Source organism: Belonocnema kinseyi, chromosome 1, assembly GCF_010883055.1.
Source record: "Belonocnema kinseyi isolate 2016_QV_RU_SX_M_011 chromosome 1, B_treatae_v1, whole genome shotgun sequence".
NCBI classification, from domain to species: domain Eukaryota; kingdom Metazoa; phylum Arthropoda; class Insecta; order Hymenoptera; family Cynipidae; genus Belonocnema; species Belonocnema kinseyi.
The window spans coordinates 132,505,994-132,531,293 of record NC_046657.1 but is presented as its reverse complement, the minus strand read 5'-3'; the positions used below and the strand labels follow the sequence as shown (position 1 = coordinate 132,531,293).

General features: G+C 31.0%; 1 protein-coding gene across 1 annotated transcript in view; it reads right to left on the bottom strand.

Annotated features, from left to right (window-relative positions):
• Nucleotides 1–13,878, bottom strand: part of LOC117171355 — a 22,587-nt gene extending 8,709 nt beyond the window's left edge. The window contains exons 1-2 of the mRNA XM_033358603.1: nucleotides 13,668–13,878; nucleotides 9,221–9,564 (exon numbers count right to left, since the gene is read on the bottom strand). Of these exons, the coding sequence (XP_033214494.1) occupies nucleotides 9,221–9,423 (203 nt within the window). The 5' untranslated portion in view covers nucleotides 9,424–9,564; nucleotides 13,668–13,878. The remainder of the gene's footprint in view (nucleotides 1–9,220; nucleotides 9,565–13,667) is intronic.
• Nucleotides 13,879–25,300: the final 11,422 nt, after the last annotated feature.

The following is a 25,300-nucleotide window of genomic DNA, read 5'->3' as shown; positions in this document are numbered from 1 at the left end:
TTTATTTACAAAAAAAGTTCTTAGGTTCAAAAAAACATTCAGTGAACTGAAAAACTGTGGTCGGTAATATAGGTATTTAGCTGTGTCACATGCCCTTAAGTCCTATGATAAGCACTGGGAACTTCTTAGATGAGAAATGAAGCTACTTCTGGTGTGATGGGGCCCTTTATATTTTTTATTTTGTTAATATAAAGAGGATAGTAAAGAATGCATCGATTGAGTAACAAAGAAAGAGAATTACTGACAACGAACTTGACGTTTGGATCTGATGAATGTTGAGTGAAATATGATGCCCATTCCTCTCTTGAATTCGATGAGAGAACGGTTTAAAGAATATTCTAATATTCTAAATTTACAGAGTTTACAATTTTAGAACCCTTTAGAAATAGTCATTTATATTATTAAAAAAATTCTTTTAGGTTATAGTTTTTTGTAACCCCAAGGCAAAATATTAGTACTATTTGGAAGAATCATCCTCTTATCATCCTGCCAACTAAGAGCTCGATTCTTCTGTCTTATAGTATAAACTTAATGTTTTCTACTTCTAATTAAATGCTGAGTTTTGACTAAATTTTTAAAAAGAAAGAGTGACGTCTTAAAGTCATTAAATGTAATTGATCTTAATGTAGAAGTATTTATACCCTTAAGCCTTTTTTTTCTCTTTCTTATCACCCAGGGCTTTAAATGCATATAGTTTTGAACGCAGCCCGATAAATTATGTCATTATTTTCATCTTTCATTAGACCTAATTTTTTCTTTGCTAATATGATTCCATAAATATTATTTTCAGGATAATCTGAGGTGTCTAATAGTTGTGAATCCCGCTTAATATACTTATAAAAATTTTGTATTGTTAAATGGTAAATTAAACCATCTGTATCAGTGTATAGGAGTTTAGCTTGTTCATTAAAATTTTTTTTGATATAATCATAATGAAAATTATAAATGTACAATTTGGAAATATCGAGAATGGTAAACCCTACATAAATAGGCTTGTTAAAATTAACTTGAAGTCGATCAAGTTCTATTATAACCAAATTTTCACTAAAAATATTACAACTATGAAAATTTGGTTTTGCAATTAGAGCTTCAGCTCCATATCTTCCTCCCTATTTCGTCAAAATTCGGACGTCTTTATGATTTCTCACATTCTCCATAGTTTTACCAAAAACCGCATTGTTCATCAATTTATAAATTTTTTTTTCAAAGTCATTAAGCGATTTTGTTCCATACTCCGTGTTTAAATCAATATATTTCTTTAACCATGGTTCTTGATTGAATCGCAATATTCTGTGAATTTTAATTGATTTCATTCCTAATTGCAAGTAATATTTCAAATTTTTATAATAAATTACGTAATTTCTTCTAGGCAGTAAATGATTTAATAACTTTAGTATTTTACAATCTGAAAGGGGGGGGGCATTAAGTGCTCAGGGGATAAGGGTAGCCCCTTTTGGAGATCATGAAGTTCAATTGGGTAATCCAAGTCGACCTCAAGTATGCAACCTATGGGTGAATTATCAGATATTTCAAATACGTCAAATCCTTCAACATCAGTTAACCATTTAAAATGAGAACATGGTAAAAATTCACTCATTGCAGCATTATATAAATTATTAAAATCAATATACATTAAATATGATTCTTCAATTCTTTCATCAAAATCCGCCTGCATAAAGCTATTATTTGCTTTCGCATATCTATTGGAACATTGTGATACACCACGTCGAATAATTTTTTAAATAAATAATATCATCTCCATATCAGTTAATAACTCAAGTTTAACATCTGTTAATTTTAACATTGCATCGAAGGCTGGACCTGGTACGGCAAAATAATTTAAAGGATCCAAATTATACGTTGCAAAACAAGTGTCCCTAAAATTCTCGAAAACATCGGATAAAAGTCAAACATCCGTTTTCAAATATAAATCTGAATATTCACCTAAAGTTTTCAAGTTGAATGATTCCCAAACTGTACATGCATGCATGTAGTCTTCAATTGAAATATCTTTATCATTTAGTGTTGAATAAAAATAATTTTTTGCGGGTAATTGACATTCTTCTAATTTATCAAAGTTATCAATACAATTATAGGGAAGTACTCCTTTTCTAATTAAAAGTTTGAATTCATCATCAGTTTTACAATTTTGTCTCGTGATTATTTTCTTATCATTTTCTAAACAAGATGCTAATTTATCTAGGCTACTCGGCATAATTATAAAAGAATCAATAAATCTAAGACGAACATTTGTTCCATCTACAAATTTCGTAAAAGATATATATTTTATTGTTTATTGGTAAAAGTTTAATTGCAACATAAAAAGTAGTGGCTAAATCTTTGATAAAAAAATGTGCGTCATAGCCTGATAAATTGTGAAATACTACTGATATTACGTGCGTAATCTGATAATTTGAATTACACCCTCGATGGGCTGCACCCCTAAAAACTACTGAAATGTGATTATGATCGCGATGTCATCCTCGTTAAAAGGTTTTTCGCAAATATGAAATATTTTGGCTAGTATAAATTATAGTTCTTGCTCTAATGTTAGAGGTTTCATAGGTACAATATTTTTTATAACTGAATCTATGAAATTAGATATTTCATGCAATTTTTTCATGAACCATGCAATACAGTCTTTCCCTCTGAAACTTTCAAATTTCGAAAGAGACTTATCATAATCACATTTTAAATAGAACGCAACACTGTGGGAAGTATGTTTTAAATATGCTTGTGTATTAAAATTTGAATTATCATTGAATGGTTCTGATAAACTTTCAGTATCAGCAAAAATTACAAAAGGAACTTTATCTTTAAATCTAAAATTTTTAAATTTTTTAATGTTTTCATTTTTTCTGGGTAAAATCACTCTGCATTTATTTAAATTCATACAGTCAATTTTATGCTTTTCGAATTAGTTTTTATACCTGAAATGACATAGACACCGATCACAAAGAAAAATTCGATTAGACGCTTTTGAAAATTGTGATTTTACTAGACGTGATCAGTTATGAATAAATGAAAAGTGAAAAACCCTATGAGAATTTTTAGCTTTTTCTAGATTTGGATTATCTTCATAATCATCATCATCATAAATATCTTCATTTTTTCAGTCGAAAGCAGATGAATTGCGGGTATTTCAACATATTGTTCACTCATATAAATAGGTACAATTTCTTGCTTATTTTTGTTTTCACCTTGCTCTATGCCATTAATATTTATGCTTAATCCGTTCATTGTTTCAAATTTGGAGACATCGTTTAATATTACTGGAAAGTCCATTCTATCATATTTCAAATTTATTTGACTGAAATGGGGATAAGAGAGTATTAAAGTTGGATTTTTTTCGTAGGATACAGCGCTGCTGTAACTGCCCAAAGAAAGCAGTATGGATCATAATTTATAATATTTACAACTGCTTTCTTATTTGTAATAAAATCTGGCAAAGGAATAAAAGTTGATAGGCCTGCATGAAATGGTGCATATTTATTCATATTTATAAGCAAGTTTATAATTTCCTTCAATCTCCAGTTTGATTTTTGTTGTTGAAATGCTTCAACTTTTCGTAAGAGCTGAGCCGTCACTTTATCATTAAACCATTCCAAATCTTCCCATTCTATCCATTTTTCTTTTTTATTTGAATTTCTTTTACCTTTCTTTTGAAGTCGCTTCAGTTTCAAATTCATACTTTTTAAAATGCTTACAGTTGATATTATTTTATTCTTTTCACCCACTGATAAAGTATCCTTTTTTATTTTTAAAATTTTATTCAGAAGGCGTATATTTGATATTCTAATTTAGACCACTTTTCAATTTCGATATTTATTTCAACGTTCGACTTACCTTTTGCTATTTCCTCAGATGATTTATCCATAATGCGAATGAGTTTTCTGCAATCCACAGAATTCATTTTGTCCAATAATTTCACTCACTCACACCTAAAGTTTCGATAGAATTTAAATTTTTGAAAAATTAGTTTCACGGAAAAAGGTCGAGTCTGTTTAAACAAAATGATAATTTCAACGACAAAAAATTGTCAAACACTAGATGAAAAATCCATAAAATTTCGTTAAAATCATTATAGTATTTATGCATTAAATAATCTGAAAAAATATACAATTTTAAATACTAATTTTAAAAATCCAGAAAAGTTGTAAATAACCACGAAAAGTTTGAAAAAATCACTGCTAATCGTATGTCTGACGTTTTCTTCATTACTATCAGCATAAAGATTTAATTTTTACGCGGTCGGTAATGTCGGTAAGGGAATCTATTAGCCAGACCAAGCTTAGCCTATCTACTAACACTGAACTATTTTACTTAAAAAATTATATTTGAAAATTAGAGTTCATCTTTTCAACTTAAAAAAAAAACATTTACAGCTTAAAAGCTCATGTTGAGTAATCGTCTTTAAAAAAAATCAAAATTATGGTATTGAACATTTAATTAGTTGGAAATGCAACTTGCTTGTAAATGCAAGTTTTAATCAAAAAATTTTTTTAATTTCTTAAGAATATTTGATTATGATAATTAAAAAATAGTAGTATTCCTAAGAGAAATTTTTTTTCAGTTGTTTAAAGTCTGGAATTTTAAAGTTTGGATAGTTTTATTAGGAATATAATGAATTTTATTATTTGAGAATTTTTCAATTCAAGAATTTTTATATTTTCAATTTCCAGATTTTAATGTTCTTCAATCAGAATTTTTTAAAACAATTAAACAGAGATAGTGTGAAAATTAATTAGTATTCAAACTACATGTATATCGTTTTAAGAGACTACAAAAAAACAAAAATAGAAATCAACCTAGCATGGAAAAATTTTTTTTTGTTCCTTGTATGACAATTTTTTTATATATCAATTGATTTATCAAAATTATCACACAAGGAACTCAAAAAAAATTTCCTCCAGCTAGGTCAATTTCTTTTTCAATACACAGAACACTATGATTTAAATTTTTATAAAGAAGCATGTGCCGTCTGGTAGTTTTTCTTGAGGGAATTGGAAAATCCATTCAATTGGCACCTTCACCCTCGGAGAGAGCATGAAGTACTGGCTCATTTTTTCTGTGAAAAAGAAATCAAATTTCAAATAATTTTCAAATTAAAAGTCAAACAAATTTTTTAAGTTAAAATTTCCAAATATCAAACTCATGTATAATTTACGGAAAAAATTTAATCTTTACAGCGATTTCAGAGTAATATTTACCTGCGACAAAAATTACTTTCACGTTTCAAGATTTACCCGCCGCATTAGAAATCGTTACCATGCCAACTCCGTTGAATCTTATTTTGTTTCGATGACAAAAAATTGTTACGGAAAATTACGGAGGCTGTTTTAAAAAGATTGTATTCTTTTATAATAGAAACATTGTTTCAAGTCTTTTCTTCAAAGCATCTAAGCTCGTAATCTTCTCAAAAATTATTTCCAAGTTCGATCTGATGAATTTTTTTTCATTATTTAAATTGTAAACGTTGACGAAGATACCACCATATCAGCTTTTTTAAGCGTGAAAAGAATAAAATACAAATTCTCAAAATTCGAAGAAAAAAGTAAACTTTATTCGTAACCTTCAGTTTTGAAGATAAAATCATACATAATTGTTTAAAGAAATGTTTTTTTAAATTAGCACTTACTTGCAGCTTTTTTAAATAGGTCTGAAGTTGAAAGTTTGAATGCCTGAATTGTGAGACAAGGATAGATGTAAAAGAATAAAATCCAGGACCCTTAAAAAGAAAAAACAATTATGGATGAATTTGATATTTGGAAATTTTAATATAAAAACTTTTTTTACTCTTCATTTCCGTTTGCTTTGAACAATTAAGGATGAATTTGATTTAGAAATTTTAACTAAAAAACTTTTTTTTAACTCTTAATTTGAAAATTATTTAAAATTTACTTTCTTTTCTACAAAAAAAATGAGCCAGTACTTCATGCTGTCTCCCAGGGTGAAGGTGCCAATTGAATGGATTTTCCAATTCCCTCAAGAAAAACTACCAGATGGCACATACTTCTTTAAAAAAATTTAAATCATAGTGTTGTGTTTATTGATAAAGAAATCAACCTAGCTTAAGAAAATTTTTTTGAGTTCCTTGTGTGATAATTTTAATAAATTAATTGATATATAAAAACAATTTTTTTTCATCCTAGGTTGATTGCTATTTTTGTTTTTTTTTTAGTCTTCTAAAACGATATACATGTAGTTTTTATGAAAAATATATTATATGTTTTGAAAAAAGTATTGTGTTTTTATTGTGTGTGTGTGTGTTTACGGCCATAGGTGTTGTTTTTCTTCTTTTCTCAACGTTGTTTGATTGTTTTCCATGTATCGTCTAACTTCGTTCTCTCTCACACCATATATGTCAACAGCTTAGGCTTCGTAATGCTTCGGCAAGTATTGAAAATTGAATACTAATTAATTGTAACACTATCTCTGTTTATTTGTTTAAAAAAATTCTGATTGAAGAACATTACAAACTGGAAATTCAAAATATAAAAATTCTTGAATTAAAAAATTCTCAAATAATAAAATTCATCATATTCCTGAATAACAATAAAACTATCCAAACTTTAAAATTCCAGAATTTAAACAACTGAAAAAAATTTTCTCTCAGGAATATTACTATTTTTTAAATATCATAATCAAATATTCTTAAGAGTTTTATAAAAAATTTGATTTAAAACTTGCATTTACAAGCAAGTTGCATTTCCAAGTAATTAAGTGTTTAAAACCATAATTTTGATTTTTTTTTAAAAAGACGATTTCTCAACATGAGTTTTCAAGCTGTAAATATTCTTTTAAGATGAAAAGATGAATTCTAATTTTCAAAGATAATTTTTTAAGTAAAATAGTTCAGTGTTAGTAAATAGGCTAAGCTTGGTCTGGCTAATAGATTCCCTTACCGACATTACCGACCGCGTAAAAATTAAATCTTTATGCTGATAGTAATGAAGAAAACGTCAGACATACGATTGGCAGACTTTGTTTTTTATCAAAACTAATGGATTCTTCAGACATTCCATAAATATGCGTCTCTCCTTTGCAATCGCACCTCTTTGACAGTTTGTAATAACAAATTCATTGGAATTTATCCATTTGATTTTCACCGACAGGAAGCTTACATCATATTTTTTCTAAAGAATTGCATTTACAAGCAAATTGTTTGAACTTGTCTGCAAAAGATACTTTTTAATCAACTACTTGAAAATTTTTTATTAAAACTTGTATTTACAAGTAAACAATTGGAATTTTTAATTAACTATTAAAATATCAATCAGTATATTAATAAAAATAAGTTAACTTAATTTTATTGCATGTTTAAAATTTTTTTAATTGAATTTTTCATCAAGACACACTAAGATAATAACTGAACTCTTCTTTTGAAAATACATAGAAAAAATCAGATCGAATTTTCAAACCAAAATATAAAACTTAACACAAGCAGTTGCATTTTCCAACTAATTAAATTTTCAAAACCATAATGTCATACTTTTTAAAAGATGAACTCTAATTTTTCAAAAACATAATTTTTTAAGTAAAATAGTCCAGTGTTTCCACAAAAAAAAATTAATTTTGATTAAAAATTGCATTTGCCAGCAAACTACTTTAAACTTGTCTGAAAAAGATAATTTTTAATGATATATTTGAATTTTTAATCAACTAGTTGAATGTGGTTTAATAACAAAATTGTTAAAATCCTATTACAACTCCTCGGAATCTCAAAGTATTAAAATATTAGTCAGTATAATAAAAGAAAGGAGTGAACTTAATTTTATTGCATGTTTAAAAATTTTTTTATTGAATTTAGTGTTAAAAATCACATAAAAATTTTTTCTATATCTTTTACCGACAGTTGATCTGACCTCATCCTTCCGAAAGAATGCATGTGAATACATTGTAGGATATCGGTGTACTGCTAGCGAAAAAATACATTTGATAAATAATTTTTATTAAGGTACACTGAGATAATAACAAAACTCTTCTTTGAAAATACATAGAAAAAATGTTTTTTAATTATCATTACAAAAAATTTAAATAAAAAAAATCAGATAGAACAAATTTTTTCAATAACTTTTTCAATGGCTATCAAAAACATTTTCTTCATGCTTTTTAGCATTGCCTTAGAAGATCTATTTGAAAATTAAATTTTTATGGAAATGGTATACAATAGATAGAGCTTTCTCTTTCCAGACAATATGACTCGTAGCTCTCGAAACGAGCTATAAAAATATTTCAATCATTACGTAATTCTATTTAGGTATATAGATAAAAGTCAGAAATGAATTTAAAAAATTAGATAAACTTATGTATTAGTACTCTGTTTACTTCAACCTATTTTTAAATTTCATAGATAGAAAATTTGCAATATGAATTGTATTATAAAAACTATTGTCAAAATAATAATTTTTCGAACAATACGAATTCTATTTTCAGTACTACTATTAGTTCAAAAATGCAACTCAGTTGGGAGTCTATTTAGTACCTCTAGAACCTACTGTTCTGGTACTGTTTCTAGTATGGAATCAGTACACGAATAGTGTAGTAGTATATTTCGAGAATGTGTGTGTGTGTGTGTGTACATGGAAAAAGATTCAGTTATCTTTATAGGATTCTTTTAGATCAAATAGAGAAAGACAACATAAATTTTCTGTAAAGATTAGTGAAATTTTCTATGTGTAAAATATCGAACCAACTGTAAGAGATACGTATAAATGAATGCCACTTTTTGGAAATATAGCACTAGAGCTTTAGATTATCAGTTAGGTAGCTTCCTATGGTCTGATTTTTTATGATCTGTGAACTAAATTATTTTTGTATTTTTTATTTTTATATCACTAAATTTGATTTAAGAATTCCAGAAAGTAAATGTTCATAATACTTCATTGTAAGTACGCAAATTCTTATAAGAGCTTTTAAATTATGCGTTATCTCAAAATAGTTGATTCCATACAATGAGGCGAGAGAATAGGATAATGAAATGTGTGCAGCTTCAGATTGCCGATGCAAGAATGATTCTGCGAGCTTAAACGTGTGTGGCTGTTATCTCTAGTCCTCGTTTACTCGCTACTTGATATCAGAAGAAATGATTTTAGATACCTTTCTTTCCTTCAATTAACTTTTAATATTTTTCTTGAAGATTCTAGACTGCAGAATTTTTACGAATTCTTTACGTATTAAATGAAATATTCAAAACAGGATGCTTAGTATAAATACCTACTCTCTAAATTTCTTGGAGCGAAAATTAAACTCCAACTCTGGAGCGACTGCTATATTAACTACGATGGAGTCATGATATCTGTCCGTTGAAGTCAGAAGCTTGACTCTTTCCATGGGAGTCACATTTTGGCTCCCAATTAGAGTCATAATCGGTTGACTCCATCTCCTACAGTTCCTTTTTTGACGCCAAAGAGGATTGATCATACGAATCACTTCAACGGGAGCATGAGGTGACTCCAGCTAACGCGGTGCAGTGTGATAGAAGCGCAGTGATGGCGGGTGGGGGTAGGGGTAGCAGGTAGCAGACAGGGCAGCGTCGTTTTGGCGTCCTTTTCCATTTTCATTCTAGTTTTCGTGGTAGTAGGTGACGCATCAAGCAGTGAATTTGAAAAAATAACAGTATTTTAGTGTTTTGTGAATCAAAAATTACATCAAATTTCCAATTCTTATTATTCAACTTATGGTCATGTGAAAGTCCAAAATAAAAGGGTTCACTTTTGAGATTGCATTTTAGAATTCATAAGAGTTGTTGCGTTTGAGAGTTTTCGGAGTCCCGAATCCGGACGCGTCCCATATAAAAGATATTTTAAAGAACATAAGATGTCTGAAAAGTGTAGAGCTATTTCTTTAAAAAATTTAGAATATACATCAATAATTGATTGAAAACTTTTTTCTTCAGGATTCTTTAAAAACTCCAGACGAATTATCGGATTTTCTGCAGTCGAAGGGAGTCCACGTGGACGCCATCAATTCATTGAAAGGTTCGCTACTTATATTATTTATATTATTTATTTTTTTATGATAATGCTTACAGTTACCGAATCATTCGATTTAAAAATTTTTAACTTAGTCACTGTAGTACTGCTAAGAAAGTCGGTATGGGTTAGAAAATTAATTTCTTCATCTGAAAATTGAAGTAGTGCATATTTGTAATGTTTGTAACTGCTTGATTGAAAACTAGCCTTTTTAGGACTGAAGGCCAAATATTTATTTCCAATTTTTTGTATTTCATTTAAATTGAGTCTTGTTCGTGGTAAAAAATCCATCTTCTTGGTTAAAGAATCATCTTTTTCATAAAAAAATAAGATATTGCAGTTACAGTTTCATAAATTGAGTTGAAAATGCATCTCTTTGTTTATGAATTAGTTACGAATTAATGAAGGGTATCATTATTCTTTGCATTTAGTAGTAGAACCTCCTAATAAAACGATGTATTTTCATCAGAAATTATGAAACTTTAACTTGAATAGTGCATTTTTAAACGAAAATGGTGAGGCTTTAACCAAGAAGATTGATTTTTAATCACGGTAATGTAGTGAACGAATATACTGTTCTTTTTATTTTTGTTTGTTAATCTCTTTTACCTAATTAAACGATTTAAAATAATAAATTAAATTCGCGTGAAAAAATATATGAAAATATGATTTCATTGTCACAAATTTTCTTATTATAATATATTAGTAGAATTATCTGCTTAAGGAATTAAATGAAGTACCTGCTCAATATTAAAAAGGTACGCAAAATGAAAAATTAATCAAATTGCAAAAAATTTCATTTTATCTTTTTTGGAATTCCGCACATGAAATCCTTAATAAATTAAAAAATTTATATTTTATTGCTAAAAAACGAGAAAGTTACATAAGGGCCATACTTGAATGGCGAAACAAGGCTTTACGAAACAAGGCGAAATTTATTTATTAACCATTGTCAATGGTGAGAATTAATAAATTACGTGGTTTTTGTTACTTAATCTGTCAGAAATTTTCGGCGTGGAATTCGATGAAAATAAATTCAAAAAACAAGTTTCAGTCCTAAATCGAATAGATGCTTCTGAAAATTTTTAAAGCATATAAGAAGAACAATATATAAGAACAATTTGTGACAGTGTAAGTTTTGATTTTTAAACATTTCGAACATAAATACTAATATATATTATTTTTTCAGGATGGACATCAGCGAACCTAATATGAATGTGTTAAGTACTTTAAGGCGCTTCCTCAGGCTTGAAAGTTAGCCCATGTATTATTCTGAAAAGTTTTTCTCCTACAATTCTAAATTGTATAATTTCATATTTCAACCACAGACTATAAAAGCCTAATTGCAGAAGCTCTCAGAGTGCTTTTTTCTAAAAATGGCCTGATTCTTGTTTTATTGCAATTAATTAAAAATTTATGCATTTTTTGCGCCTGGGAAGTAACAAACCGCCACCATGAGTGTACTCGTGTTGAACATAGTTCATGGGCCCTCTGGCTGGTCGAGAATTTAAATTAAGTACCTGTCATGCCTCACTCAACTTTCCTATTGTTAGACATTACAGTCGGTTTAAAGAAATTAGCAAATTTTAAGGAATTTCATTTTAATACTGTGCATTCGGTTCATTCCGTAACGATAAGACGATTAAAAAAAGAAAGAAGAAAATCGGTTAATCCGTTCAATTTTTGGATACACTTGTTTTCTCTTTTCTCCGATTGTACGACAAAAAATACTGAAGGAAAAAGATGCTGCGCCAAGAATGGGAAATTGTTAAATGTGAATAGTATGGAATTTCCCATGAGTTTTAAAACAATTTCCAATGGTTTAAGCTAATGCAAATTATTTAAACAATTATTTAATCCCAAAAAATGTAGAAAAGAATCGTATTTTATGATTGAAATGTAATTGTTTGTCATTGTTTGGAGTAGAAAATTGTTCTAAAAACATTAGGTAATTATTCAAACAATTATTTATTGTTTATTTTCAAAAAATTTTTAAAGTGAGGCAGAGATTTCCACTTCTTCTACATTAATATTCTAAGCAAATTTTTGTAGATGTTGTTCTTTTCGGTTTGTTGTTGACGTTGTTTTCTTGATGTAAACCATCCATTCTTAATTTGACATAAATTTTAAAAAAAGCAATAATTAATTGCAAAAACAATAACATTAAGATTTTAGCAGAATTTACTAGTCCTCGATATCATTGAACATTATGTTTGACTCAGAAAATACAATTTAAAAAGTATGTTTCAAAAAGTAATTACTTTAACAAGTTATATTTGCTTAAACAATTAAAAGGTGGGTCATCTATTCTTTGTATACACTATACAGTCATGTAATACACTGTTTAGTTATTGTAAACAAACTGATTGAGCAAATTAGGATTGTTTAAACGAATAGAAATTTATTAAACATTAAAACAACTGAAATAATTGAAAATCGTTTAAAAAGTAATGGGAAATATTCAAATTGTCCACTAGTAATTATTTGTATGAAAAAGACAACGGATATTTGTTAAAAATTAATAATAATGAACGTAAAAATCTATTTTTTTATTTTGGCTTATATATGGGAGATGTGGGGGGGGGGGGTGTTAAAAATAAAATTTATTAGTATAGATTTATTTCGCATGGCTAGGTCCCCAACTCGAACAAGAAGGCTCCTCTGCTTTCTGTTAATAATATATTAATTTTTCGAATGAAAAGCAATTAAATTGAACCAAATGATGTGAATCTTGAAGCAAAATAGTAAATCAATTCCGATCAAACCAACACATTTATTGTGATGCAAGAAGTTGTATTTAAGACAAATAAAGATTCAAGAGAAAAGATAGGAAAATTATGATTCTCTATGATTATACAGTTCTCAATTTAAACTTACCACCATGAAATTAAAATAATGAAATGAATGAATAAATGAATGAGTAAATGAATGAATGAATTAACGAATAAATGAAATTCATAAGAAAATTGAAATAAAATAAATGTAAATTCCATACTTTTCCCATTCAACAGTTTCCAATTTTGGGCGCTGCATCTTTTTCTTTCAGTATTTTTAGTCGTACAATCGGAAAAGAGAGAAAAAAGGTGTATCCAGAAATTCAACGGATTAACCGATTTTCTTCTTTCTTTTTTTAATCGTCTTATTGTTATGTAATGAACCGAATGAACACTATTAAAATGAAATTCCTTAATATTTGCTAATTTCTAATTTCTTTCAACCGACTGTAATCTCTAACAATAGGAAAGTTGAGTGAGGCATGACAGGCAATCAATCTAAATTCTCGGCTCTATCCTAGGTTTACGATGTTTTAAGTATCGTCAAAAAAAATACACTCTAGACCACCCACTGTTCCATAGCCAGCTAGAGGGCCCACGAACTATGTTCACCATGAGTACACTCATGGTGGCGGGTTGCTAATTCCCAGGCGTACAAAATGAATCAATTTTCAATTAATTGCAGTAAAACAAGAACCAGGCCATTTTCCAAAAAAGCGCTCTGAGAGGTTCTGCATTTAGGCATTTATAGTCTTTGGTTAAAATATAAAATCAAACAATTCAATTGTAGGAGAAAAACTTGTCAGAGTAACATGGGCTAATTTTCAAGCCTGAGGAAGCGCTTTAATGTATCTCGCTATTATCGGTTCTACTCAAAAGTCTTGGAAGAGAGACATTTAATTAACTTTTCTGAACTCACTGCCAGTTGAACAGAAACGACCGCTTCAATGTTGTCAGAATTCGCCGCCTTTAGAGCGATCGATCGCTCCATTTGGTGTGCCCAGCCGCTCCAAGCACGGGAGTGGCTCTCCGCTCCAACGAAAAGTCACGCTCCACTCCAAAGGGAGAAACTCACTTCTGTCTTCAAGTTGGAGCGGCGATTAACACCATTGGAGTGCACACCCAGTCAATCACTAATAAAACAGGAAGCCTGGCACAAATGCCAATATCAAATGTCACCTTTAACTTGCATGTTTTGCGTATTTAAGAATGTATCATCTCGAAGAAAGCAATCAATCATCCTTGTTTTTCTGATTTAACCTTGACACAGGAATGTGATAACCTTGAAACTTGTTTTTCACAAATTCTACCTTCACATAATTGCGCAATATTATGCTATGACGCATTCAGATCTTCCTACAATTTTCTAGTAGCTTTTACGCATTAAACAAATAAAGGCAGGAATTTTTAAATCAAAACAGGAAGCAATAATCGAAACAGGATGCCTGGCACAAATCCACATATCAAATTTTACCTGCATCTTTTGCGCAGTTCACGGATGTCTTATCTCGAAGTAAGCAATAAATCATTCTTAAGAGAGAGAGAGAGAGAGAGAGAGAGAGCGACAGATAGAATCTACTTAAAAAGTTATACTGAAATATGAACATTTGATTCATAATTACTAATTTTATAAAAGCAATCAAATATTTTCAAATATGCAGTAATTATTATTCTGTCTAATTTAAATGTTGTAAATTGCAAACGTAATAATTATTGGAAAAGTAACAATAATTTTTGATTATGAATATACTTTAGTGAAATGATTTTAAAAATCAAAATACTTTATAAAACTTTAAAATATATTAAAAAATTCATCATTATGCACTTGTTAGTTATTTATTTATAATTCAATTATACAAAGTGTCATAATTTCACTTTCTCTTTGCTTAATTAAAAACTTATGTATTAATATTTGTTAATTCTAGATAATATTGAACTTTTCTTTCTTAAGTTTTAAAAGTAAATTTTATAATTCTGTAGGTATAAAATGTATGTTGAAAAAAGAAAACTTTAATCTCATACATAAATAATTTTTAAAATAATTCTTATACAATTAGTAGTATTATAAGCAAAAAGGATGAAAATGTAAATAATTATTTTAAAAAAACCATTGACAACAAATGCAATGGAAAATAATACTTTCTATCACTGATTATTCTGTTGTTTTTTTTCATCACTCCTTGGAATTTCCATATTTCTATCTTGAATTTCGTTACAATTTCTTGTTGCATTAGAATCTTTAGAATTCGTGAGGTTCTTCGCTTGGGGTGATTGCTAGAGAGATTGATCAGCAACCTGGGTCGGAGCAGTGTTGCGGAACGAACGTGTTATTTACATAAATAGCACGAGAATTCTGGATCAACCTAAAAAATATCTATCCCATCCACACACTACTCCTTTCCCCTGCCGAGTGAGTCACGCCTACCCCGAAAGGGAAATGGCTTAATGGTGTAATAATTTCATCGATGTCTTCTAAGTCCTTCTTTATTTCTTCTCCTATTTCTCCTAATAGGCGATGCCGACCTTCAAACTCTTAGTATTGGTCTTAAAAAGTCTATATAATAAAGAAGTCCTTCTTTATATTCTGTTAAATAAAAGGATATTTCACCTCTTAATAAGATAATTGATTCTTCTTTTCAATACGTAAATCAGAAAGGATACGTCTTGGAATATAAGACTGCAATTTATTAAACTTAGATTTTTACTCACTTGTGCGTTGTTATCAGGAAACTGCCTTGCTTCTGGAAGACGCTTAATGAACTGCTTATGCTTCTTATTTAACCACTGGTATATAATTGTGGAGAATACTGCTTCTAAGTTATAACTACCGGAAAAGGTCCCGGACACAACACTTTAATTTAGTTAACAAAACTAACAAAACAGAGTCAAGGAAGTAGACGTATCTTTGGTCTTTGCCGGCCCAAAAGACGAGCTTGACAGATTCGCGAAATTGATGACTCTAGTTCTGATTGACAACGTCAAGTCAGGAAGAGATCAGATTTTTAGTCTAATCTTACTCGAAAATGGAACAACACTACCTGATGGGCTCCGTCGTTTCAAAATTGTGGAGAATGTATTCTGCACATTGATTGAATAACTTTACTGATCAAATTTCGACCTTGTTCAGTATGTATTACCTTGGGTCATCTATAACGTGAAATAAATTGTGCAGCGAGCGCCTGAGCTATTGTTACTGAGTCAGTATCTTTTAATGGAATTACATCAGAGTATTTAGAGAAATTACATTGAATTGTTAAAATGTGGGTATTTCCTTTTGAGTTTATTGGCAAGAGACCTACCAGATCGATTTGAATTTTTTCGCATGGTTCCTTACGAGTGTCAATAATCATCATGAGCATTCGAGTACCCTTCCTAATGAGTTTGTTCCTTTGACAGCCGGTTTGACAGTCATTTTTCAGTCCTTCTCAATAATATTTAGCCCTAATTGCCCAATATTTTTTTGAGTTCCCCTTATGACCACCGCCCATAATCCAAAGTTTTTAAAAACCTGAGAAATTACCGTTTCAATAGAAGGCCAATTCAAAGAATCTATTCCATTTCCAAACTTAGAAATTTTTACAGTTTTAATACTTAAGTCTTCAATGGCCTTATTCAAAGCCTCTATTATCGGAGGTATAGAATTTAAAAACAGAACTTTATCAAATTTGGTTTTAACCACCAAACTATAAATATATCTTCCATTTCTAGAATAAACCAGTACTTCTCCTTTCTTAGAATTTCCCTAATTAAAATCATTATTAGAGAACAATTTATTCTCCACCAGTTCCCTGTTAACTTGGCGCCGTGGGCAAAAACGAAGTGAGCTATCAACAAGATATCAACAAGTTCATTACTGAGAGACTTTTTACTCTCAAACCCAAGAGATTTTACAGAATTTTCATTACCAGAAAATTTTTTACTTTTACAATTTGGACGATTATCAAACTCCTAGTCAGATTGCTGAGCACCCGGTTCATTTAAGAAGCGGCCCAGAGAAATGATTTATCCTCGAAAATTACTAAACATTACAGAAAAGGAGAGATAAAATTTATTTTTCCTAATACCCGCGGCAGAACTGTCAACTTCAGCGCTCGAATAGAAGAATCTAAGCTGGGGGCTTCTCGATTGTTGACGTTACAGCCCAGAATAGGGGATTTTAGTCCTCTAAAGAACAAGGAAGGGACTCCAGGTGTCTCGCTGATTTGATACTCCCTGATATATGCTGTAGTACTCGAAAAACTAAGCGACACGTTTTTTTATCCGCGGAAAAACACTTCAAGGGGGTCTGGCCTCCCGTAAAACTTTTTATTTTGTGTCTATGATAATATATACTTTCCGCAAACAAAGACAATTAGGAAGATAGTTTTATAACGAAGGAAGAATTTACCTACTTTATCTGCAGTATATCTGCTTTTGTACCACGCACATTTAAAAAGATTAGTATATCTTGGAGGTCTAGTTTTAGTATATCTTGGAGATCTAGTATATCTTACAGGTCCTGTAAACTTTAATAATATTATTCCTGATATGTACAAAAAATAAGAGAATCGGGAATATAATGTCTAAAGGTTAAAATTTTCCTGTTGTTCCCAATGGAATAATATAAAAATTTATATTTAAAATCACCTTGTTTTGGCGCAAGATAAAATCTATCACAAAATGTACAATAATAGAATGTCTGACAAAGAATAATGAGCCCCATCTGTAAAAATATTAGGTAAAGATGATAACTTATAATTTAATAAAATTAAATTTTTTTAATTATTCCAACGGGAACGACATGAAAGATTAAATATTTTTGTTGTCAGCTATTCCATTATTACACATTCTGTGATAAAATTTATCCTGCGACAGAAAGGTTATTCATTTACGACAGATCGAATACCTTAAAATTAAGCAAACTTTGAAAATAATGCCCATAATATTTAACTATATGGTTTAGTCATGTGAATACATTTAGGGGTAGTTACCCTCTTCGATGCTCTCTTTTGATTAAAAATACATAAATACCTTCATCCTCTTTTTGGGCGTGCAACACGTATTTTCTTCGGATTTATTGGCCCAATTTGAAACACATTTTGCAATTCTATACATAATTAAGGGGTGGTTCACCCCCACGTTATTTTTTTATTGATGTTAGATGGACTTTATTTTACTTCCTGCCGTATTAAATTTTTCCCATTGTCTTTGTACACGGAAAGTATATACAGTGAAACTCTTCTATAGCGCCGATTTTGGGGCTGACAGTGGGTCCGAACTAACTCATTACAGCTCGCTCTGCTTTTGTTTGTTCCCGCCTGAGTGCTTGTTCGAGAGACAACCTTAGAGCACGCGCACACTGCTCAGCTCCTGTTACACCCACTTGCGGCGCGGCTTCAATTCTCGGAAGAGCTATAGAAGGAAGAGCTATTTGAGGGTTTGAATGTATTATCATAGAAACCAAATACCAAGTATTTAGGGGTAGCTATCCCCATTAATTAAAAAAATTATCGAAATACGTTAACTTAGTCTGAAGTGCTAAATATATATTTTTTTAAAATTTTTTTCCTATGAATTTATTAACTTTTAACGTATTTGAAAATACGCAGGGGTAGATTATCCCCGCGTAAATTTTTAAATTATGTTGAATAGACTCTATTTTACTTCCTTCGTTATAAAACTATCTTCCTAATTGTCTTTGTTTATAGAAAGTGTATATTATAATCAAAACAAAACAAAAAGTTTTAGAGGTTTTGGTGGTTTTGTAAACCTCGTTAGAAGACTTTTCCAAAACCCTTATAAAAAAGTAATATTTGTAAGTAGGTTAGGAGTTATATACAATAGAAAGTTAGCAGTCGGGGTGAATCATCGAAAATTCAGGCCCCTGTTTATTGAAAACTATCAACAACCCTGTTTATTGACAACTAACAATTAAAGGGAGTGCATGTGATAACGTGCACTCCCTTTACAGAATATTAGGAGGTCCACTAGCACTACAATCTGGCAAAGTTTGAATAAGATCAGCCGCATGAACATATTAGGAGAGGAAACTGGAAAATTTTACCTTTTTTCACGCCAATATATTGTTTTTTATTTGCTCTTTCATAATAAAAATATCTCTGTATGAACCCGTTTAATTTACTGTTGTGTTTTCAGTGGCTTTCCTTCGACAGAACTATCTTCCTTCTTGCTTTTCAAAAGAAGTTTAAAAAATCAGGCGAATGATTTGATTAAAAGATCACCGAGGGAGAATCGCGACGTAGAGTACGTCAATTAGATTGGTGCAGATGTTCGAAATGTATTTAACCTGTTATTGCATTTAATTGGTTTGTGTTAACGAGATTTTTAAATCACAATGATAGTATTGCATTTTCCAATCAAGCGGACTTGCCAATAAACAAAGAACCAAAGAAAATCACAAATTGAATTTTTATTCAAATTTAAAATTCCCGCCAAGCTAGGCGGCAGCAGCATGCAGATGCGACTATTACCGACAGTGGATTTTCGTAGTGCGATCAAGCTATCAGCTGTCATTCTCAATCATTAGGCTTCTGACACTTCACATTGTTTTCACACTTTTCCACTCACACTTTTTAGCAGTTACCATATTTTGTTTCAAAAAAGAAAACTTAGCTAATGTTCTTCCACCGCAAAATCCGAAAAAAAGTTTAAAGTTTCAAATTTCGCCATGTCTTGCACACCGTTCTAACAGCCTTAAATTTTTTTAAATTAATAATTAAGAATATAAAATGCATAAGTGAAACTTTTGTAATTAAGTTAATAGTCAATTAGAATAGTTTTAGTTATAATAATAATAATAATAATAATAATAATAATAATAATTACTCGGTGGCTCAGTTGGTTAGACACTCAGACTTCACCTCAGAGGTCCGGGGTTCGATCCCTGAGCCGGTACCTCTAGAAATTTTTCAATGTACCATTACCGAGGTTCTGGTGGTTCGGAACCCACCTTAAGCTTTAGGTCCCCCCATCGTGTACATGACTGCTACCCAGTCCGTCAATGATGGGGTAAAAACCAGGCTTTGTCCAATATGTCGGAACATGAAATTGAAGTGAATTCAAAGCGATTTTTTGAATGAAGTTATTAAAGTTATTGTTAATTTTCCAACAATAAAAACAGTTCAATTTTGAATTTTCAATTAAATGCACGAATAAGGTAATTTGTTAATGTAATAAATAAATGAATGAATGTATATATATTTATTAGTATTTATTTCTTGTTTATTTAAGGACTGAATCTTTAAATTTATAATAGAAAGAGAACCCCCCCCCCTCCCGATCAAAAATCTTCGCGTATTTTGTAGTTTTTAGGTTTGAAATTACTTTTTCATCAAAAAATCATAATAAATTGATATAAATTACTTATCTTTAAATACTTTTACGTATTTCCTATTATCTGCATAACGAAACACATTTTTAAGAGTAGACAAACAATCAAACTTTAGAATTTTCAATTTGGCTTTTTCCCCATTCTCAGGATACACGTCCGGCGTATTTTGGAGTTCTTACGAAACTGATACAAAGGATAAAGCGAGCTACATGTGTTAAAGAGTTGGTTTACAATTCCCTTATATAATTACAATTACCAAGCCACGATGATCCTCTTGACGCTCATACTTGAAACTACTGGAAGGTTGGAGGACATTTTTCTAGTCGCCAATTTTTGCCATCGCCTCTGGAATACTCATATGTTCAGCTCTATGTGGGCATTTTATTTCCACCACGCCACTGTCAATGTAATTGTATTGTATTTTCGGCTTTTTCCTGCGTGGCATTTTACGCGAGCAATGGCTTTTTTAAACTCCAAAGCGGAGAATTTAGAATCGACGAGACGATCTGCGGACGATGCCACATACTCCAGGACAGGATGGAAATGCAAGTCGGTAGGTTTTATCGGAAAGCCAATGTAATCTTGCAAGTTTTCCCTGGCTTCTTCCTCGTGCATTTTTCCATACATCATAGCCTCTGGGCCTCGGCTAGCACGAGCGTTCAAATGTTTTTTTAGGAAATTTGCTCATAATGTTGTGTCACGTCTACAGCATATCTCGGCAAAATTGAAAGCAGTAAACATATGTCGTCGTAACAAATCCCAGTCTTTGCTACCTGATTGGGCTATCGTATTATCTGCAATCTTATGTCTGTCCTGCTGATACTTTCTCAATTCTTACATGAAATTGTCTTTCTTTTACATATAAACTTCAGGCTCTAAATCTGGCCTCTGGCACTTTTTGCCGTAGAATTGATCGTTCTTTTTAGTGTGCGTACTTTTTAATTTTTTAGAACCTTACTCCTTATTCCTTTGAACTTGCAATGCTCTTGAATCTTACATTGAGCGCACCGTGTCAGGTACAATCCTATTCATAGCCTCGAAGAAGGTTGTCTGCAAGTGCTTCGTGCTGTATTATATTCCTGCCATGTAACATCTTAACACATACGATCTCTTTTTGCACCATTCTATTCGTTTGCCATCAACCTGCTTGGCAATCACAAAATTGAAGCATTCAGCATCATTGTTTGTTACGTCGTACAGGAAACTCTCAGCATGCTCAGATAATTGTTTGTGCAGTAAGTGTACTTTTTGATAGACACCTATTTTCCTTAAACGTGGCACATGATTTTCTTCACCTTCTTCACGTTTTCCGCCACACGTCCAGCAAAGTTTTTCACTTTTATCATGTTCATCAAACACGTGGCTGGGTATATTGACTATATCCTCGAATAGAATTGTTATTTTATCCTCCAAAGTCATGTTTTCAGCGTCTCTTCTTTCTTTTTTCGCTCTAAGTACGTCTTCACGAATGCACAACTTTTTGGTGGAAACAAGCTTACGAATCTCTGCATCTCCTTTTACTTCTTGTGCAACCTTTGTCGTTGCAATCTTTTCGAAATGGTGGCAATGATTCCTCTGTTTATGGTTTTTGCATTTCAGCTTTTTAACTGTTACATCATATTCACGATAGAAGTCTTCATTAAAGATAGCGGTGTACACACTACTGTCTCCATTTCCAATTAAGTACCTATGAACAACTTCGTGCTTTTCATAGTTTGTCGCAAAAGCCTCTGCTGTAGCTTCGGTGTCTATGGCTCCAGAACTTTTGTTTCGGTCGAAATTACGGAAACATAAATGTTCTCGTATTTCCCAATATTAACGTATTGTTTTGTCGCATATTGCTCAAGTTTTGCACTTAGCAATTATTTCTATCGGCTCACCGGTGCAATATCCTATGATAACTACGCAACCATCCAGGGAATCATAAGCTTCTCCAGTATAAGTTCTTTGTATCCAGAATTCATCGGTAGTAACGGTGAGAAATATTACTGTAATAAAAACGAAATTTCTCATAACTTTAATAAAGTGACCTCTTTCGAAATCTATCTTCTTCTCTCTTTCAGCGTTTGCTTTCATTCCCTCCTTAGACAATTTTGTGAAATCAATGAGTAATTGTTCTTCAATTTTTCTGTGGCTCTTTGCTCTGATACCGTGAATACTTGCTGGAGCTAGCAGTTGTTTAATAGATAAATAACCGTTGCCGGTGGCAATGGTGCCGAAACGAAAGCCTTATTGGGATCGATGATATAAGGATCATTCGGATGCGATCGAACTTTGACCGTTTGTTCACAACCATCGCAATAATAATCTATGGCTGTTTCAAGTTTTCTTCTTTTTACCCTTTCAAACCACTTAGTCTGGAAATTTTTCCTATGGTCTCATCATCGCGGAGTACTTTCGCTACACTGTCAAGAAAATGATCAAAATCGACCATCCCAGAATCAATTTTACCATGGGCTGATCGTTTTTCATGATCTATCTCAATTCTAGCATCCTTATCTCCTGTTTCTTTCTCATCAGAAGAAATTGAATGAAGTGAATCTTGTTCTACATCCTCCTGCTGAGCTACGCTATTATATGTATTTATGCCTCTTACTTCAACTTCTCCTTCCACTTCTTCTTTTCAATCTTCGTGGGACTCTACTTCTATTTCCAGATACTCCAGTACTTCTTCAACCTCAAATTTAACTTCCTTCTTCTTGAAATCGCCTCCCCCAAAACCTGTGTCATCGTCAAAGGAAACCGTTGGCCTTTTTATTTCTGTTGATGATTTATTCTGATGGAACACTGATGGACCTGTCGTCAGAAAAGAGCACACAACTGTTGAGTAAATAAATAAACTTGGTGTGGTCCTCGGTACTTGCGGATGTTTCGATGTACTACGTGCATTAAATATATTAATAGAATATTTGAACCGTATATCTATAAAATAATTGCAAATATCCTTAATATTTGTATGACATACATTATAATTTTAATGTTTTATTGTTGCTATTTTTATTTAAAAATGGTTATTTTCATTGAGCAATATTAGCGTGGGATTCAAAAGAACCAGCTCTGATTCCAAAAGTTCTACATGTATCGAATTAAAAATTTTTTTTAAAGCGCTAGTGCAATTTCAATTCCTTTAAATTTTTAGTAATCAATTTTTTAAGCTTTTAATTTTCTCTATTTTCTAACACTTATTCTGAAATAATTTTATTCACAGATTCTCGATTTAAAAAAAAACCTCTGTAATTTTGAACGCCTTGAATTTATTTTTGACCACTTATTTTTATGAACAATTAACAGCAATTTCTTAGTTCAAACACTTTAAATAAAATACTTTGTATTTCAACCTCCGTCAAGTTATACCAGAAAATTCGGGTTCTCCGAGCCGTTCCAACTATGATTTTTTTCAACGGGGTCATAAATGTTCTTTCAGTTTCCCGTCCAAAAAGAAAGATAGAACTTGAAAAAGGCCGAGCAATCCTGGGTCATACTGCACCTGTGAATTGTGAAGACCCTTTGCACTGATGGGTCCCCGAGATTACTCTTTCTCAAAAGGTCACAAGGCCCCTAATCACGAATATCTTGGGTAGGTTTTCGAAGTATGGGTCAATTTTTGTTAAAGCAATTGAAAAAAGTTATTCTTTGTTTACAAAAAAATTTATAAAATCCTTGTTTAACATAGCTGAGCAAAATTAAAACATTTTTGCGTGCTGAAATTTGTTCGTATTGCGAACCGTTATCAATGTACACCGTTATAAACAAATGATTTTTTAACAAAATCGTACACTCTCTAAATCTACAATAGATCTCTTCTAAGGAAAAAGAAATCTTCTTTTCGAATAAAATCTTCTTTCCTTCAAGTTGCTGCGAAACCTTTATCTAGCATTAATAACATAGTTTGTTAATCCTAATTTCTTCTGCTAAATTGTGTATAAAAATGGATATAAATAATGACCCGCAGTTACCAAAATTGACTTAACATTTTTTATTAATCTTTCGCACATGATTAAACTTTTCACTCTCGTGATATTTTTTCCTTCGACCAGCCATTATTTATTCACGGAGTTACGAACAATGTTTTTTTATAAATATGCGCTCCTCTAAAAGTTAAAATTTTCAAGTTATTAGCGATTACCTTTTTATAACCTTACTGGCCATAAAATATATAATTACCTTGGTTAGTCTTTTTGATACCTGACCGCTATTGAAAAAATCGATTTTGTAAATTAGTTATTTTGGTTAATAACAATAGTTATAGAGAATAAGAATCAGGTATCAAAAATATTACCCGAGATAATTATATTCCTTACGGTAAAATTAACAATATAAAAAAGGTAATAATGGCTCATCGTACTTGAAAATATCACGCGATTGAAAAGTTTTATTTTGTGCCATAGATTAATTGAAAAAATTAAGGAAAACGATTTTTTTAATTGAGCTTTTTAGTTAATAACAATAGTTAGAAATGAACCAATTTATGTGGGATTTGCTGTTCTCGATCTCTCAAAGCTCATTACCTACGATTTTCATTACAATTACATTTTACCAAATTTTGAAAATCATGCAAAATTGCTTTATACAGACACAGACGGTCTCATCTACCATTCCACCCATAAAACATTTATGATTTCATTAAGCGAGACATTCATGAATTTGACACGCCAGATTTTCCTCCAGATAATGTATATGGAGTTCCTCTAAAGAATAAAAAAGTATTGGAGTTGATGAAGGATGAATGCAACAGTAAAATAATGACTGAATTTGTGGGGTTAAGAGCGAAATCATATGCCTATAAAATTTTTAATGAAAAATCTGAGAGCAAGAAAGCTAAAGGTGTAAAAAGGGCTACATTGAGAAAAATTACATTCAATGATTATATACAGTGTCTATTTGAATTTAAAAACTTGATACAATACCAAAATTTAATCCAAAGCAAAAAACATGAAGTGAACACTATAAAGTAGAAAAAGCTAGCTTTGAGCTGGCATGACGATAAGCGGATGATTCTCTCTGTTACGACAGACACGATTCCATGGGGTTACATAAAGAAAACAGTAAATGAACCCATGGAAGTTGATGCAATGTAAAAAAATATATAAAGTAATGAATATATTGCTATTTATATTGTATTTATATTATATATAATTGATATTATATATTGTATTGTTATTGTAAGCTTTTGTGTGTGTGTGTGTGTGTGTGTGTGTGTGTGTGTGTGTGTGTGTGTGTGT